This window comes from Rhinolophus sinicus, chromosome 17 (genome assembly GCF_057876585.1).
Source record: "Rhinolophus sinicus isolate RSI-liver-muscle chromosome 17, RSI-T2T, whole genome shotgun sequence".
Lineage (NCBI taxonomy): Eukaryota > Metazoa > Chordata > Mammalia > Chiroptera > Rhinolophidae > Rhinolophus > Rhinolophus sinicus.
Genome location: NC_142517.1, coordinates 137,624,015 through 137,640,921, shown reverse-complemented (window position 1 = coordinate 137,640,921; position 16,907 = coordinate 137,624,015). Strand labels below are relative to the sequence as shown.

At 36.2% G+C, this 16,907-nt stretch overlaps 1 protein-coding gene across 1 annotated transcript in view; it reads right to left on the bottom strand.

The window, feature by feature from the left end:
* The window catches only part of ARHGAP15 (Rho GTPase activating protein 15), a 620,344-nt gene that overhangs the window by 256,929 nt on the left and 346,508 nt on the right, over positions 1–16,907 (bottom strand). Inside the window, exon 9 of the mRNA XM_019735910.2 lies at positions 3,913–4,035. Coding sequence (XP_019591469.1) covers positions 3,913–4,035 — 123 coding nt within the window. The remainder of the gene's footprint in view (positions 1–3,912; positions 4,036–16,907) is intronic.

The following is a 16,907-nucleotide window of genomic DNA, read 5'->3' as shown; positions in this document are numbered from 1 at the left end:
TCTAAGCTTGATAAATCAAGACACTATAATATTAAAAATAAGGAAAATATTGATAAAAACAAACTAACCTATACCTCATATAACAATAACATATGATACGGAGGCAACCACCAGAAGAACTACAAATACAGTGGGTGCCAAAAAAATGTATACACATTTTAAGAAAGGAAAAAAAAATGTATTGATATTACACTGACGATAACTACTTTAAGCCCCTCTTGTAATTGCAGAAGTCAAATGTGACTTGTATTCATCTTTTGTTATCGGTATATATTGAATATTACAATTTTAGCACAGTTTATTCCTTTATTAAAATGTGTATACTTTTTTTGGCACCCCCTGTAGAAATACTTCCAAATGGTGCCCCATAAGGAGAAAAACTGGGATGAGGCAGGAAAGCACTATTTTTCATCATAACTTCTGCAGGCATTCTATTTAACCTTTAAACAGGTGGGATTTTTTTTTTTTTTATCATATACTGATAGAAGTAATCCAGCATTGTTATCAATTTCTACTAATAGCATCCAGTATAGTTTCGTCCATATTAAGATGAAAGAAACTACTTTCTAAACATAGAACCCTTTCTAAGACTATCATTTAATATAAGGAAATACTAGTTGCTCCCCAAAACAAACAAACAAACAAACAAACAATTGTTATCTTTTCTAAAACTTGCATTGCTAAGTGTTTTCTGTTCTTGAATGTCAGTGCTGTTATTTGAAAGATTACATAAAGTAGTTTGGCTGATGCTAAAGAGGTATTGCTTCAGTTCCAAAAACAAGTAGAGAATATGTACAAACACACCTACCACCCTAAAATGTACCTTCTCACCTGTAATTTACATATTAAACTGATTAGAGTTTTGGTTCCAACCAGATGCTCAATGCGGTTAACTCATATATTTAAAAAGCACTAGCCAGTCCCTCCTTGGCAAATGTGGAAGTAGTTGGAGAAATTGAAGTCTTTTCAGAAACTACGCCTGCAATGATTGCTATACTAACCTGAGGTATTATGATTCCTATTGGGTGATCATTCAGAATTATCTGCTGACTCTTTTCTGTCATCAGAATGTACCCTTCTCATTGGTCATATTAAAGAAATTCTAAAATGCAGCCCCATCAAGTGAATGTTTCCAGGTCTAGATTTGAGCCAATGAACTCACATATTGGCCAGATCTCCATGAGCCCAAAAAACAGTTTTAAAGAAAGGATTTGTTACTGAGTTTAGCCTGTGTGATATCGGGACAATTCTCTTTTCACATGAAGTACTTTGTGGATATTGCTGGGTTGGGCATAATAAAGTCAATAAAACAAAGCACAGCCCTCTTGCCCCACAATGAATGCACAATAAAGGCTGGCTGAATGCAAAGCTCAGACCTCTCAATGTGTTGGTAATATTACAGGAAAGACTAAACACGGAGAAGTGGCTGTAGCCCTGCAAAGCCCCTCCCAGGTATCAGGAAGCACACTTGTAGGAACCAAACTACCATGCACACCTTTGCTGAACCTTGGTAATGGAGGCTCTTATTCCAGATCTGAATGATTAGGCAGTTTAAGAATTTGATACATAGTCTTTAGGCAAATGCACCGCAGAACAATTTAAAAGGCCATTATCCCTCTTTCTAAATAATTTTCCTTGAAAGAGTTAAGTCATTTTACTTGGAGAAATTGACCATGTAACCATTAATCATTAATTTACTTTATACAATTTTTGTGTAGCCTATCAAAAAACCCTGATTTCCTTACTTTTTCTAAGTCTTTGCCTCAGATATGCCAAGAAAATAGACTTAAAGTACTAAATTTTACTAGGCCTGTCTTTTTAAAAAGTTGGTTTAATGTGTTTTACTCATAAAACAGATCAGTAAAAGCCTTAAAAATTCACAGTTAAAACTGAAACAAGCCCAAGAAGCAACTATATTTGCATAACTTGATCTGTATTTGGAAGAAAATTCCACCGAAGACAACAATGGCAGCTTATCAAATCAGAATTTCACATAGATTCTCCATAGTCCTACCAATGAATACTGACTCATGGTCAGCTATGGTGACAATTTGATGGAGCTCTAAGACAGGAAATGTATACAGAGGAGTGTGTGCAGTAGTTCCGTTATAGCAATGTGAACACTACATTAGGCATCCAGTTCCTCTGCTGCTTTCTGAGACCAACTCTAGAGCCCTCTAGTTATTAATTCTGTAGCATTTTGATTGGGGGCAGATCCTGCCACTGAATTAAAAACCTTTTCATTTTGCCAGCATCATGAAAAATTTGGGCTTTATCTCAGATTGGGACGGTTTGAGCTATTAATCTGGCTTTATATATTTTTTTCAAGATGGCAGGTGACCTGTGACTGGATCCTATCTAAGCAAGTGATAATCTGTGGGATGAATTCTAAGATAGAGTTGAACGTATTACTATGTTATTATATGTAATTGAATCGATAGAGGTTCAAATACTATCTGTGGCACTGAAAAGAATGTTTTCTGAGAGTAAAATCTGAGATAAGCTCTATTTGGAGTAGGTGCTAGTTCTACCCCCAAATGCTTACATTGTCAGAATTTTCCACTCTATTTAATGATACGTATGCTCATGCTTCATAAAATTTCATCTTTCACAATTGGTTCAAAATGCCGGATGATTTTTGTATGTTCACCTGTTTCAAAATGGACTGAAGTTGATAGGGTCAAATAGTCGTTGTAAATTATTTAAATAATTCACATATTAAGTATTACTGAAAATATTAAAATCAGCTTTGCCCTGTTCCTGAGAAATGATCATATATTATTACCTTACCTTTTGATTTCTGTAAGAATCAGTATTCCAACTTTGTTCTCAGAGTTTACTTTAGAAATGTATTTTAGCCCATTTTCAAAGTTTTTCTTATATTTAATTCTGAAAATATACTCATCAGTTAGAAAATTAGAAAAACAGGGAGAATATGGATTTGATGCATGTTTTCTTGGTTAGGAAAAGAATATATTTTGCCTGTGTGATCTATAAGGAGATTTTCAGTTACAGAATCTACTGTATCACTGGTTCCAGCTATCCATCCATCCTTTCATATATCTGGCAGATTAACAGTAACAACAAAAGTATAAATAATAATATTAATAACAGTGGACATTTATTGAATATTTATGTTCCAGAAACCCTGTTCAATGCTTTACATGAATTATCTCATGTATTTCTCTCAGCAGCCTCTCAGTGGGGGGTATAAGTATTCCCATTTAACAGATGCATTATCTGAGGCTCAGAGAGATCATAACTCATCCAATGTCATTATGAGTGAGTGGTAGAACCAAGGTCCAAATTCCAATTAGTCTAATGCCAGAGTCTGTATTTTTCTATTCTGGTGGCTAGGTTGCTCTAGAATATTTTATTATTTACTTTAGATATATTTGCAAAGGTACCTCTTTATTTCAGATTAAATTCAGCTCTCAGTCCTCCTGCTCTTAAACCCCTAAGTTTTCATGATACTAGTTTGTCTACGAGTTTCTTCCTGGCACTTCTTTCTAGCACTTACTTCATGACTAGGGTGATCCAACAACTTACTAACCAAACCAGGACATTTCTGAGAGTATGCAGGGACAATAGGTAAAAGCCGAATTGTCCAGACACATGGAGATATGAGGGCATTCTGATGGGCCACCAGGATATCTCTTCTCTGCTCCTGGTACAGAGCCCTGATACTCTCAGGGAAAAAACAGATATTTTTTGTAATAATCCTCTGATGCAACCTTTATTTCCTCAGTAGTAGTTTTCTGGAGAACTATTTTTTTCTCTCTAATGAAGAACACTTAATAAGCAGCCTAAAAAGAATAAAATATTCTAATATTCATTTAGAGTTGAATAGCTACAGACACAGAAGCACATTCATTTATAACAGTTACAGTAAAAACATAAAATGTCCTGTACCTTTAATAAGTCCTTTTTCTTGCAGAGTTTTCAGGGAAGGTCTTCGGGTAATAAACTTCTTTAGTCTGCTTTTAACCCGGTTTTTGTCGCTTGTATCGGAAGCACTATGATGCAGTCTGAACACTGGAGATTAAAAAAAGAAAGTCAGAGGCTTTCAGTAAATTTCTCCTTTATGATTATTACTTTATGCTAATATGAATAGAAAACAGTTGTTATGGAACTACAACCTGAATTAATAGTGTAGGCCCTTCTGCTTAGACAGGGCATGTGAGTAAAAATTTGCCCATATGAAAACATTAGCTCTGCTGCAACGTGAATGTGCAATGAGAACGTGGTTAGCTCCATATAGTCACAATTTACTTTCACTTTTATTCCCTCATATTTAACATAGCAACCTTTCTCTGGGCAGGTGCACCTATCTGTATCGATGCACAAAATTATGGTCAAAGAAAAACTCATAAACTAAGAGGAAAAACACTTTAGAATTGTTCATTTCAATTGATTATGACTATATACTGCCTGTAGGTAATTCAGGCATTTTCAAAGGGCCTGCTTGCCCAAATCATTTTGTCAATCTTATTTTTGATCTTAACCCAAAGTGATTTTTTTTGGAAGCAAATAATTCTTCTTCTTCTTATTGATGTGAAATTACCACCAGTTCTAGGGGACATTCTGAAACACAAATTTGTCTCAGACTTTTTCTGTGTTCATCATTCCCCTATCCTCAGCTTCCTACCCTCTCTTTTATCTTCAAAACTAGGTATGTGTCAAATTCATTCCTGAACAAATATTTGCTAAATGTCTACTGATAATCAGACTTCACGCTAAAGGCTATGAATTCAATAATGAACATAACACTTAAGGTCTGGACCTTCATTAGCATAGAGTCAAAATACATTCAAGGTATCTTATTATGAATGACTGATAGGAATGTATTTTCTCTGGAAGACACAAATCTTAACTGGGCCCTCCATTGTCTTATCACAATTATTAAGATAACGTGAGGATTTGGGGGTACTTTGCAAGGTACACAGAACCTCTTTTCCTCTCAAATTATATCTTAGAATAAGCCAATAATTCAATAGGGTTAATAATGATATATCTAAAATGCACTGAAATCTTAGTATGTGCTTGGCACTCTCCTAAATATCTACCATGATTTAACTTCATTCTACTGCAATGTAAACTACATGTGGGTAGGGATTTTTATCTACTTTTGTAAATGTTTTATACTAACGTGGCCCTAATATAATATCTCACATATTGTTTAGCATACAGAAATTCAATCAATATTTGTTGAAACAATTCTCACCGTGACTTTTTGAGGTACATAACATAATTCTACCTATTTTAGAAATGAAGAACCTGAAGCAAAGAGGTGAAGTAACTTGTCCAACGTCAAGTCCAGATATAAGGCCAGCTTCACAGAATTTTCACTGGTATTCTAATTTATTGGAGTATTGGTGAAATAATGGAAGGGGAAGGGAAATAAAATATCAGGAGCTCAGTTACACATTTAAAGTGGAAATATTTCAATCAACTAAATTTTTTAAGTAGCTGTTGGGTGCAAAAATTTTTGCTAAGTCCTAGTTGTAGGGAAGCTAGACTTGAGCCATCCTGTGCCCTCCTGAGGAACTCAGGAGCAAAAAGAGAAAGAGAGACTTAGGAAAGAGCTGCAGCTGGAAAAAAAGAAATTGTCTGAAATAAGAAGTTTTGAAGTCAAATGTTCCTAGTGGGGTCTCCAAGGAACCCTCAAAAATGCCTAAGGGAAACTGCTTTAAAAAGTCTGCCTGGCTCAGAGTGTGAGAAGCCTTCTGACAACTGGTCAAATAAGGACATTTTTGCATCTTCTTTCTCCTGGCTTTGACCACAAAGATGTTGAAAACTTGTGTTAGCAAGACGGGGAATTGGGTGGAAGTGTAAGACTAAGAAAAGAAAGAAGAAAACATCCTGCCTTCCTCCTACCTAGGTGAAGGGTGGAATTTTAATTTTAAATTAGTTTCAAAGTTTTGGTTATCACATGGGATTATACTCTATTAAATAATGAATTAAGACAATATATGCCACTTAAAAGGACCATAATATTTTATATTACCTCAGAGCAGAGTTGTCAACCTTGGCACTATTGGCATTTGAGGGCAGACAGTTATTTTAAGTATGCACGTATATACGTATGTGTGCATAGGATGTCCTGTGCAGGAGGAGCAGGATATTGAGGAGCCTCTCTAGCCTCTACCCATAACATGAAAGTTGCACCTCCTCTTTAGTTGTGACCATGAAAAATGTCTCCGGACATTGCAATATATCTCCTGGGGGGAGAGAGGGGACAAACTGTTCCCTGTTGAGAATCACTGTCTTGAACTGAAGGGAAAAGTTACAGGACCTGCTTAAGTTCTCATTTATTGGTGGTGGAAAGTCTACTCACACACTGAGAAAATGTAAAGGAACTGAAAGTAAAAAACTATATAAGTAAAATTATTTAAATAATCTATCTCTCCATAAATATATATCATGTATATGCTACATCATACACACACACACACACACACACACACACACACACACACACACACAGATATACATATCTGACCTATCATCTATTTGCTATCTAGTTTTTAAATGAATTGGTTATAAAAGTACAACCACTGTCATGTAAGGTGGGTCAATAGATCTTGAAAAGGTTGGGAATCACTTCTGTAGATGAGAGCTTCCCAACTATTGTGCCTGACAGACGGGTTATACAGGGTGACAGTTATGGATGCTATAGGGGTTCAGAATGAGCCACCCCAAGATGTGCCTCATGAGCATGTGGATTATTTTGAGCTAAAGGCAACCTAAACCCTGTGTGTTCAAAAGAGACTTCTGCTCCTCCCTTAAATATCAAGAAGAGTTGAAATTAGGAGCCTGGCCGACGATAAGAATTACCACGATCAATGATGTTTGACCTGCCTACATGGCAGGGAAAACTACTCATTTCTGAACATGTGCTCTCCCAGCAATGACCTTCTGAAACCCCAAGGTGCATCACCTCATCCTTAGCTCAGAATGTCTTGTGTACCCATGTTCCCTCTCTGTCTCTGAAGCTCTAATGTATGTGGGGCTTCTGACTCTCTCATGCATGTGGGGTTCCCATACATACGTATATAATTAAATTCGGTCATTTCCATTTGCTAACATGTCTCATGTCTATTTGATTATTAGACCAGTCAAAAGAACCTTGGGGTTAGAGGAAAGTTTCTTCCTCTCCACAATACCCTCAGTACTCAGGGTAACTGAGCAGGACCACAGCAGTCTGAGCCCCTGGGGCAGTTGCTGTTGGTTATGAATAGTTTTATCTGTTCACTCCAGTGGGCTCTACAAATACTATCATTTTCTATATGTACCTGAACTTCAGATGGTTTGAGAATCACTGTTTTAATCCGTGGTATCCAATACAGAAGCCACTCCAGGCTATTGAGCACTTGAAAGGCAGCTTGTGCCATAGGTTGAAATAATAATGTTTTAGGTATTTTTCTTGTTGTTGTTAAATAAAATATATTACGAAATATAATATGTGATTAAAACTTATTTCTTGTTATTTCTTAAAATGTGGCTACTAGAAGATCTTAAACTATACATGTGACTCACATTATATTTTTGGATAGTGCTGTTAGATTATAAAAAAAATAGATATACGCTGACCAACTACTACATACATGGCAGTGCTAGATTTAACTGTCATGGGTAAAACTGCATATGTCTTGTGTAATTATAATACAGCAGGATTGGATTAAGAGTATAAACTACAAGAGACTAAGGGATCTTAGAGGAGGAATTGACCTCACATCATTTTGGAGATACAGCAAGTTCCATTAGGAACAATTGGTTTTTCAGGACCATGAATATCAGGCATTAACTGATTCAAAATCGTATGACTGGAAGAGTCATTCTGAGAATCTAAGTACACTGTACTTGCATGATATACTATCAGTTTCCATGTGGATCCAGTCATTGCCATAACCACCAGTTGTATCTGATATGCTTCAACTGATAACTGTATTAAAGCCCCATGGGTCTGATTTCTAGTACTGGAGGATGGAGGAACACTTACATCTTTTAGAAAAAAATTGTCTCAGAGTAATTTTGGTCTCAAGTCTGCCTTTGAAATGATGTGGAATAATCAATCTACATTTTCACAGGTTACCAAAGGTATTATTTTCTATTTCTGTCTCACCTCAAAATCTTTTCATTTTTCCATGACAGAATGCCAAGAAATATAAGGCCAAAGAAGGTATTTTTTTTTCTGTCATTTTGGAAGTAGTAAAAATGATGTCATTAGGAAGTACTTTGCAAATTAAAACACATACACAGTATAAATGCGAGATTAGGAAAATAATTATATAGTGAGTTATGTCTTTTTGGAACCCCTTAGGGACTGTGATTATAGTATTCTTAATTAGAGAGATATATATGTATAGTATATTGTTTTCAATACCACCATCTGGCTCCACATATGAGAAATGTGTGTAAGGTGTATTGGTTTTTCAAAGAAAATGAAAATATATTTTTAAATGCTTTATCTTGTTTCCTTCTCATACACACTGAGAAACTAGCAGAGACTTGGATAACATTACACAGTTTTTATCATAGCCAAACTCTCCAAAGTTGCCTCTAACGACGACTTTCTTGAAGACAGACTAGAGCGTCAACTTACATTTCCTAATGCCATAAAATCATCGTCCTCAGATGACAAGTCAAATTACAAGGTTTCTGCCATCATTCATTGTGCTCATTTTGTTCTAAGACGAGTGATGCAGAAGTTAAAATCAATAGATGACTATAAAATATGGCACACTTTTTATTAACCAAATAACTTGGAAGCACTAGAAATACAAAATAAAAATGGAAAAAGCGCATGGGTATAAAGCGAAGCCCGTCGCTTGGTCCCTGAGAACAGCACTAAAAGTATTTGAATATGGTGGTTTCATCTGATTTTAACAGCCAAACTTATAAAACAGTTTACACTTTTCTGTTGTCAAGGGAGAAAAACTTGCCAAATGGTTCGTTTTAAGTAAATACAACATAACCAATTAAGGAAAGCAAAATTTAAACACATGCCTATGATAATCAGGACATAGTTTGCTTCTGATTTCACTACTGATTTGAACAGAATAGTGTTCCTGCCATTTTCCCACAGCACCCAAGTGACCCCACACATACTTTTAGAAACTTGTAATCACACAGTGCAAATAAAAGGACACTTTACTGGAAAATACACAGTGTGGTACAATAATCCATCATTTATGAAAAATAGAATTCAGCCTTTTCTTTTTCCTCAGAGATTCAACTACTTTTTGAGGGTAAAGCCTACTGCAATTTAAAGATTTATGTTAAGCCAATGAGCAGTTTTTTTCGTTCCCATTTAAACTTTTTTATTCAAAAATGAAAAAAGACTAAAGAGATACAGGCTTAAATTCTAAAGCATTTAATCTGATTTGCAGGAGAATCACTCTTAATTCTACATGTTTTCACCTCCCCAAAAAAGAAAAATTAACCTGAATTGGATTAACTTTCCAGGTATTCTAGAATTTACTTTTCTTTATGCTTTCCTCTTCCCCTCCCCCAATTGATGGGTGATCTTTTCTTTCAAGTGCAAACAACTAGAATATTTTTCAAAGCCTAAGAATTTTGAATAACAATGTGCAATTTAAGTCTCAATACACACAGGCTGAAGGCATTATCCTTAAGCACCGGTTGAAAGATTTAATTGGTGTTAAAGCTGCACACACCAGAGAGTAGTTAGAATCTTGGGCTTTTTAGGATAATCTTCAATAAATATCATTACATATGAGAAAAGACATTAGCTCAACACAAGTTTTATACCTGACACAGACATCATGATGTTAAGTCCACCTCCAGAGGTAGGAATGTTTATTGTGGTGGGTGCCCATTGTATATTTATTTTCCAACTTCAGTAATGGGAGCGGGAAGAAACACAATTTGGATTACGAACATTCACTACCATTGTGTTAAAGGATGGGAACCACAAAAGAAAACCCTCAAATCTTCCAGAATCCAACGGTTTGGATAATATGATCCAGAATTGTGCATTTGCCAGAATTTTTCTTGCTGTGGACCTTATGTTGAAATATCCCCGTTTCCTGCCAAACTGCTGTTCTCGCGGTATTCCCTTGTTACATGTTGTTGTTGTTATTATTATTATTATTATTTTAATTTGGAAGTGCTGGGAGAGCTAATGTTTCAGAAATGCTGCTAAAGGAAAGTAGAGAAATGCTTACACAAACGACTTTCTAGGCTACATGTCAGTTTTTTGGTGAGGTTTTACATAGGGGTCAACATCAGGTGTAGACAGAGAGTTTTCTTAGCAGCTAAGAGCTCCCCATATTTCAAGTCTAGGAGGATGTTTAGGGTAAAGTTGGCTATAGTTTTTTAGTGCAATCATCTTACCACACTGCAGTGTCCGGAGAGGGAGATCCAAAAAGAAATGATGAAATAAGGTTATATCAGGTTCCTAATCCCCAGAGATTCCCAAACACTTCTCAAACCATCACATGGATTACATAACAAAGCACTGAGTTGTCTCCACTCATATTTTCCAAACGACCTTCTTGTATTCTGAATTACCCTGTTGCACCATTTTCTAAATTAGTGAAATAAGAGCACCATACCCAAAATTGATTGAAAAGAGAAAGAACGTTTATTAAATTTCTTTTCAGCCGCCTGCCCGATTCCTTTCCAGGGCATACACGCTTGTGCTAATTCATGAGGCTGTAATAAATACTGCTCTGCCCTCTCCAGCATGTGGTTTTAGAGCTTGCAAAACTTTGCACATAACTCCCTGTGTCACAGTGGGCAGAAAGGGTAAGTTTGGGCTTAATGTACTGTTGGTCATTTAATACCTCTTTTTTTTTTTTTTTTTCACATGCTCATTGTAAATAGAAGTCATAATTTCAACCCCCAACTTACCGCCTGAGAAACTAAGTTATTGAAACTTTAAGTGACTTAACTTGAAACATAAATCACAATTAAATCTGGAAATAATTGGAAGAGGGAATGCAGGGCATTTTAACAGCAGTGCTTTGTTTTAACCACTTAATTCCCACTTAGACATTGCAGAAATACAAAATAAATGATCAGTTTGAAACAGAAGGGTATGCAGACATGATCTACCCAATGATTCATATTTACGCTACCTACCCATTTAAAGAGAAGTGAGAGTTCATACAATGAAAAATGTTTACTTTTAGACTAAATTATCTTTAAATAGTCAAATCTAACCACATTTTTACATTTACAGTGTCAATAAAGAGCTGGCAGTTTATTGTCATGTTCCTGTCATTCAGCCATAGGGAAATTTCATGATTGCTTTTCCAAGAAATACATGGATCCCTGTGTTCTACCTCTAATGTATTCATCTATAATGTAAATTCTTCATTGTCTTTTCATAAACAGGCTTAATAATTTTATTTTGCTGATATATCTTAGGGTGTGTCTATATTGATAATGCATTTTTACAGTATGAGTTGGTGTTGTGTTTACTCTCTTTAGAGCATTTAACATAGCTTTGCGTTAGTTAATGAATAACTTCCACAATGGTTATAATGATGACAATGACGATGATGATTATGACAATTTCAGTACTATAGCGCAAATATTGAGTAACATCACAAATGTAATTTTCCTTTAATTGTAAGTCTGTTTTCTTTTTGTGAGACTGAGTAGAAAAAGATCTTTACATCAAAGGGTATGAAAATACCACGTATTTTAAAAAAAGAAAGAAAAAGAGAAAATAAACCTAAAAAGCAAAAATCTATGTTGTCTACAGAGATATATGATGACATTTTTTCCTGAAACAGAATCAGATACAGCATAAGATGTGGAGTAAAGATTCGGATCATCAAGATATCTTCTGTTGACTAGATATTTTATCTTGGCTCCTTATGACTTGATATAGTGTCAGTAAGAATTTGTCACTTGAGAGCTGTTCAAAATTTTGATAAATTTGCTAATAAAGTAAGTGGTTCCTGAGCTAAGGCAGTAGTTTATTTTGAAAGTGAAATTACTAAAAACAGAAAAAAAAATAACATAGAATATCAATCCAGACAAAGGGCACCATGTAATAGAAATATGTTTTCCATGAGGAAAGATTGTATATTAAACACAGGAATGGGTTCTCTCCTGGTGATAGAAAACAGGCCACAGCCAAATTAAATGAGAAGAGCCGCTCTTACAGATCAATGTGAGTAGCAGTCCAAGACAAAAAAAGAAAAGAAAATAGTAGAGTTGTAGGCGTGGCAATTCCACCATAGAGGTAAGAACATGGCAAGATTCTTGGAAATTAACATCTAGATTTCAGTGAAAAAAGAAAAAAGTTAAGTTGGAGAATAAAATCATATTCATCTTTAAGAGTATCAGACAATTTCAATGCTGATTTTACATACCAAGTCAGATACTATGTGTCGCAGTGTTTGAATTTGGTGGGTGGTATTTAAATCGTCTCTCCATCTCCATGTAGACATAAATAGAGAGAGCTACCACTACATTTGTGTGTGTGTGTGTGTGTGTGTGTGTGTGTATTTGCTTGTACCTGTGTGAAAATGTGTGTACAGATACCATATTTTAAGTGGGTATGGAAGGGAGTAATATATGATAGCTTTGAAGCTTTTTCTTTAATTTCTAAACTCCTGGCCCTATGTGTAATCAAGAATATGCTAAAATGTATCCCTAATTTTCAAACATAAAATTTGAACCAAGTCAGAAAAAATATATAGTACAAGCATAGTTTGAGAAATGTCTTAGGCCAGATAATTGATATTTCAGAGGAAGTGGTGGAGTAAAGTGTTTGTTTAGATTGTACAATCTACATATTGTAATTATATATATATATATATACACACATATAATTACATACAATAACGTGTATGTATGTGTGTGTCTGTGTAGTTTGCTTCTTGTAAAGCAGTCTCAATTTTCACTTTGACTAGCCAATCTGATAATTTTGACATCACATATATTATTAATAATGACTAATGATTTTAGAGTACTTGTGATGTGACAAGGAACTATACTAAGACTGTTACATCTCATTTAATCTACATAATCATTAAATGTGGTAAATTCTCTTATTGCTGTCCATTCTACAGATTAGGAATCTGAGGTTCAGAGAGGTTAAGCCATGTAGTTAGTAAGCGGCAGAGACAGCCATCAAATGTAGGGCTGTCTGATTCTGAGCCCATGGGAACTCCTAACCTGACCCACTGCCTTCCTCTGTTTGGCAATATGTCAGATTTCTAAGGACATAAAGAGATGGCAAAAGCCTCCCACTGTAGGCAAGTACTTTCAGCCGAAGGTCTTAAATCATCTGTTTTACCTGAACAGCGACTGAAATAACTCTAGGTGGTGTCTATCACTGTAGACTTAAAAGGGAAAATGAGTTGCATTAGGTGAGATTAGTGGTTCAGGACAGCAACAGAATCGATGGCTAAATACTCTCTGGATTGCCAGTCAGAAAAGCTGAAGATGCATCTGAGTCTCACAGAGTCATAACTGCCATGAACACAAATTGAGCTCTTCTGCTACTGGGCAGAAGGCAAATATGAGAATCACTCACCGTGTTCCAGGTGGCTGTATGTAGCAAGACAAGTGTGAATATAGAGTAGAGATGTAGGGTGAGGACTGGGGCTCCCTTTTAAGCAACACTGGCTATCGACCTACCCAGATTTCTGTTTCTTAGTCTTCTTCTTGACTCCTGGCATCATACAATCTTTTTCAAAGACAGACAGATGCACACTTGCCCACAATAATATAAGCACATACATTCACATCTACAAACTCTTTAGCTCTTCTCTCAGCTAACCCAGGAAGTCTCATTCATCTCTATGCCCAACCACAGAGTCTGCTTCTTTTATTTCTGGTTGCTTCATAGGAGTGAGAGTTCAAGATCAGCATTTAGGGGGAAAGTCGATAAGAATCACTAATATATGGACTCCTTCCAACAACTAATGCAGTTCCTTCAAAAAATGTGCATTTCTTTCTCATGCATTCTATCTCTCTTTTGAATACTACACGTTTTGGATTTTGAATTGCAAGTCTGTCAGTTATCAGTGGTGTGATCTTATTCAAGCAATATAAATTCTTCATGCCTCTATTTTCTAATCTGTTATAGGGGGCTGACAGTATACAGACCAAGAATTGTTGTGTAAATTAAATGCTTGACATATGCAAAACACCCACACAAAATCTAGTGACTAATAAGCTTTTGATAAAAGCTAACAGTTATTATGAATTGTGAGGGTATAATAGATGCCCTGTATCACAGTCATGATCGTAATAATCAGTAAGTAAACAGAGTAGGTGGTATGAAAAGTGCTTTCCTCACTCTCCATCCTAGTGCCTCTCGTTTTTTCAACATTTACTGGGGATTTACTATGTATCTGGTGTTGTTAGATTATTCCCTTATCTGTTGCATAAATTAACTATATATTAACTTATATAAAATTAAATAATATTAACATATATTAAAATTTTAATTGATTGCTATTTAGTTCTCTGAAAAAAAGAGATATACAACCCCAAGAGTTTATCTGTGATTAATTTCTGCCAGGTAGAGTGTATTTCAAGACTTTGAACATGTGTTGAAATCATTGGGTTTTGAAGAACTATCCATTAAAGACTTTCTGAACTGTGACAATGGATATTGACAGTGCTTGTCAGACTAAACCACTATTGATTGGTTCACATCATGTGTATAGCAAAACCAATTTCTTTCAAGTGCTTCTTCCTAACTGAAATACATTATTGCAGCCTTCCTCTCTGTTTATTATAACACCCAAGCTCATTGCATGTAACACATCTAGCAAAAAGGTTTCACAATGAAGGAAGCAGCAAACTGCAACACAGAGAAGTGAGGGCACTTAGCAATCCAAATACTCTTGTACTGTAAGTCGTTATTCCTTTGCAAAATATCGATCCCTTTCAGAGTCTTACTTTTATTTTACCATCCTCTTGATTATGGAAAGATCATGGACTAACAGAGCTTTGCTATTGTTTAATGATCCTGCGATGCTCATGGTTTCCATCCCTCAATGAAACTATTTTAAGTACCGTGTGTATGTTTAAGCGGCAGGACAGAAAATGTTTATGCTGAGTCACTGCTCCCCTGCCCACAAACATACACAGACACACACACACACACACACACACACACGATTGTGACTTTTTCTAAACTTTATAGTGTTTTCTCCAGTGAGTGACTCAGGCCAACTTTGGCCATACACTACATATTGTACCGTTTTGTTATTAATTTGAATTTGCATTGTGTCTTTCTTCTCAAGAGGGTACATTTCTTATTGAGAAAATGCTTTTACATGACAAAAGCAGTTCTCATAATACCCCGAGTGGGAAGAATTCCAGATTAATTTTTTTAAAAAATATTATTATTAAACAAAACCTAAAAACATACCTTCCACAAGTACTGACTGATTGTAGCTTGTGCTTTCTGCAGTGTACTAGGAGCATGCCAGAGCCCAAAGAAACTTCAGTCCTAGTTTTTACCCTTTAAGAAGCTCACAGTTTACTGTACGCTAATAGCTGGGGACAGCAGGGCATTTCTAAATTCTGAGGATAATTCTCAGGGTATCCCTAAAATTGCTACCCCTTTAAAAATGATCTTTATAGCTTACATGAGTCACTGGGATGATAAAACAGGAGAGACTAGTTAATTCTACAAATGCTTTAATTAAATCTGGTATGGCGATGCCAGCTTCTTTCCCATTCTAGGCATGCCTAGAAATTTAAAGAAAAAAAATGCTTTGAAGGCTGGCAAATGCTACATGAGCAAAATGTATCATTCTTCAAAGCCCCTTCTTACATGACAGTTCCAAGTTTACTTGAAAGTTCTAGACTAGGATTTCTCCCCAGATAAGGATTCCTTTGACTCTTGCGTCCTGCTTCACACTACGGCCCAGGAGAATGGCTGCACCCAGCACCCTGGGCTGTGCCTTTCCTCTGGCTTTGCCCGTGGGCCGTGGCCTTCTCACCCCTACATTCTCTAGCTCTGAGACAGGCTTCTGGCCTGGGGCCCATTCTCTTGGCACTCCCCATAGGGGTCACTCTGTCCAGAAGAACAGTTGGTTGTCAGAGTAGCAGCCTCTCATGCTTTTTTCAGGACATTGGAGATCGGGAAATGTCAGGCCAGAGACAGTTAGCTTCTCACAAAATAGTTTTATTGGGACAGAACCCTCTATTAGAGGCCTCCGTTTGACATAAGCTTCAAGTTGTTTGCTCCAAAATGTGCGTGCACAACACTGAGATCCTCCTCCCACAGGAAATGTATTGAAAATGCACAGGGTGTGCTGAGCAGATCTGCGGACACAGGATGTAGTCTATGCTAAGTTATCAGGGATAGTGGAGCGGTTTGTCTTCACAAACGCTGATAGACAGCTGCAGTTTGCAGCTGGCAGTGAGTTTATGCTCCCTAAACAAGGATTTAGCTGGAGCCCCCATGAATACTTGGCTCCATCGCAATAATCATAATTCATAACATACATTTCTAAAGAAGGGGAAAAAACTAGGAAAAGACGCAGAAAGATCCATATTAGTCTGATACTTGATGTGGCCAGGATATAGGCTGTTTCATTTGTTGTCCATTTTGAATCTATCTGGGATCCTTTATTGAGATGGTCGTTGCCATATTTATGACGAATGAAACTGCTTCCTGCTTTCCGGCCACACCTTCAGATTAACTCTTCCTTCCATTACAAAATAGTGATGGGAGATTTACTCTCTGCCAAAAAACAATTATTATCCCAAATATCGTATTTCTTTTCATAAATGACTTAATTATAATCAAATTGCCAAGCTTTTTCTCATTTTTGACCATCAGATAACCCCATTCTTGGGCACAGTTCATGTTGGAGTCACAGAAACATGAAATATTAATATTTAATCTAGCATGAACTTGAGGGAACACAGAGTAAATGCTCCTTACTTTTGAG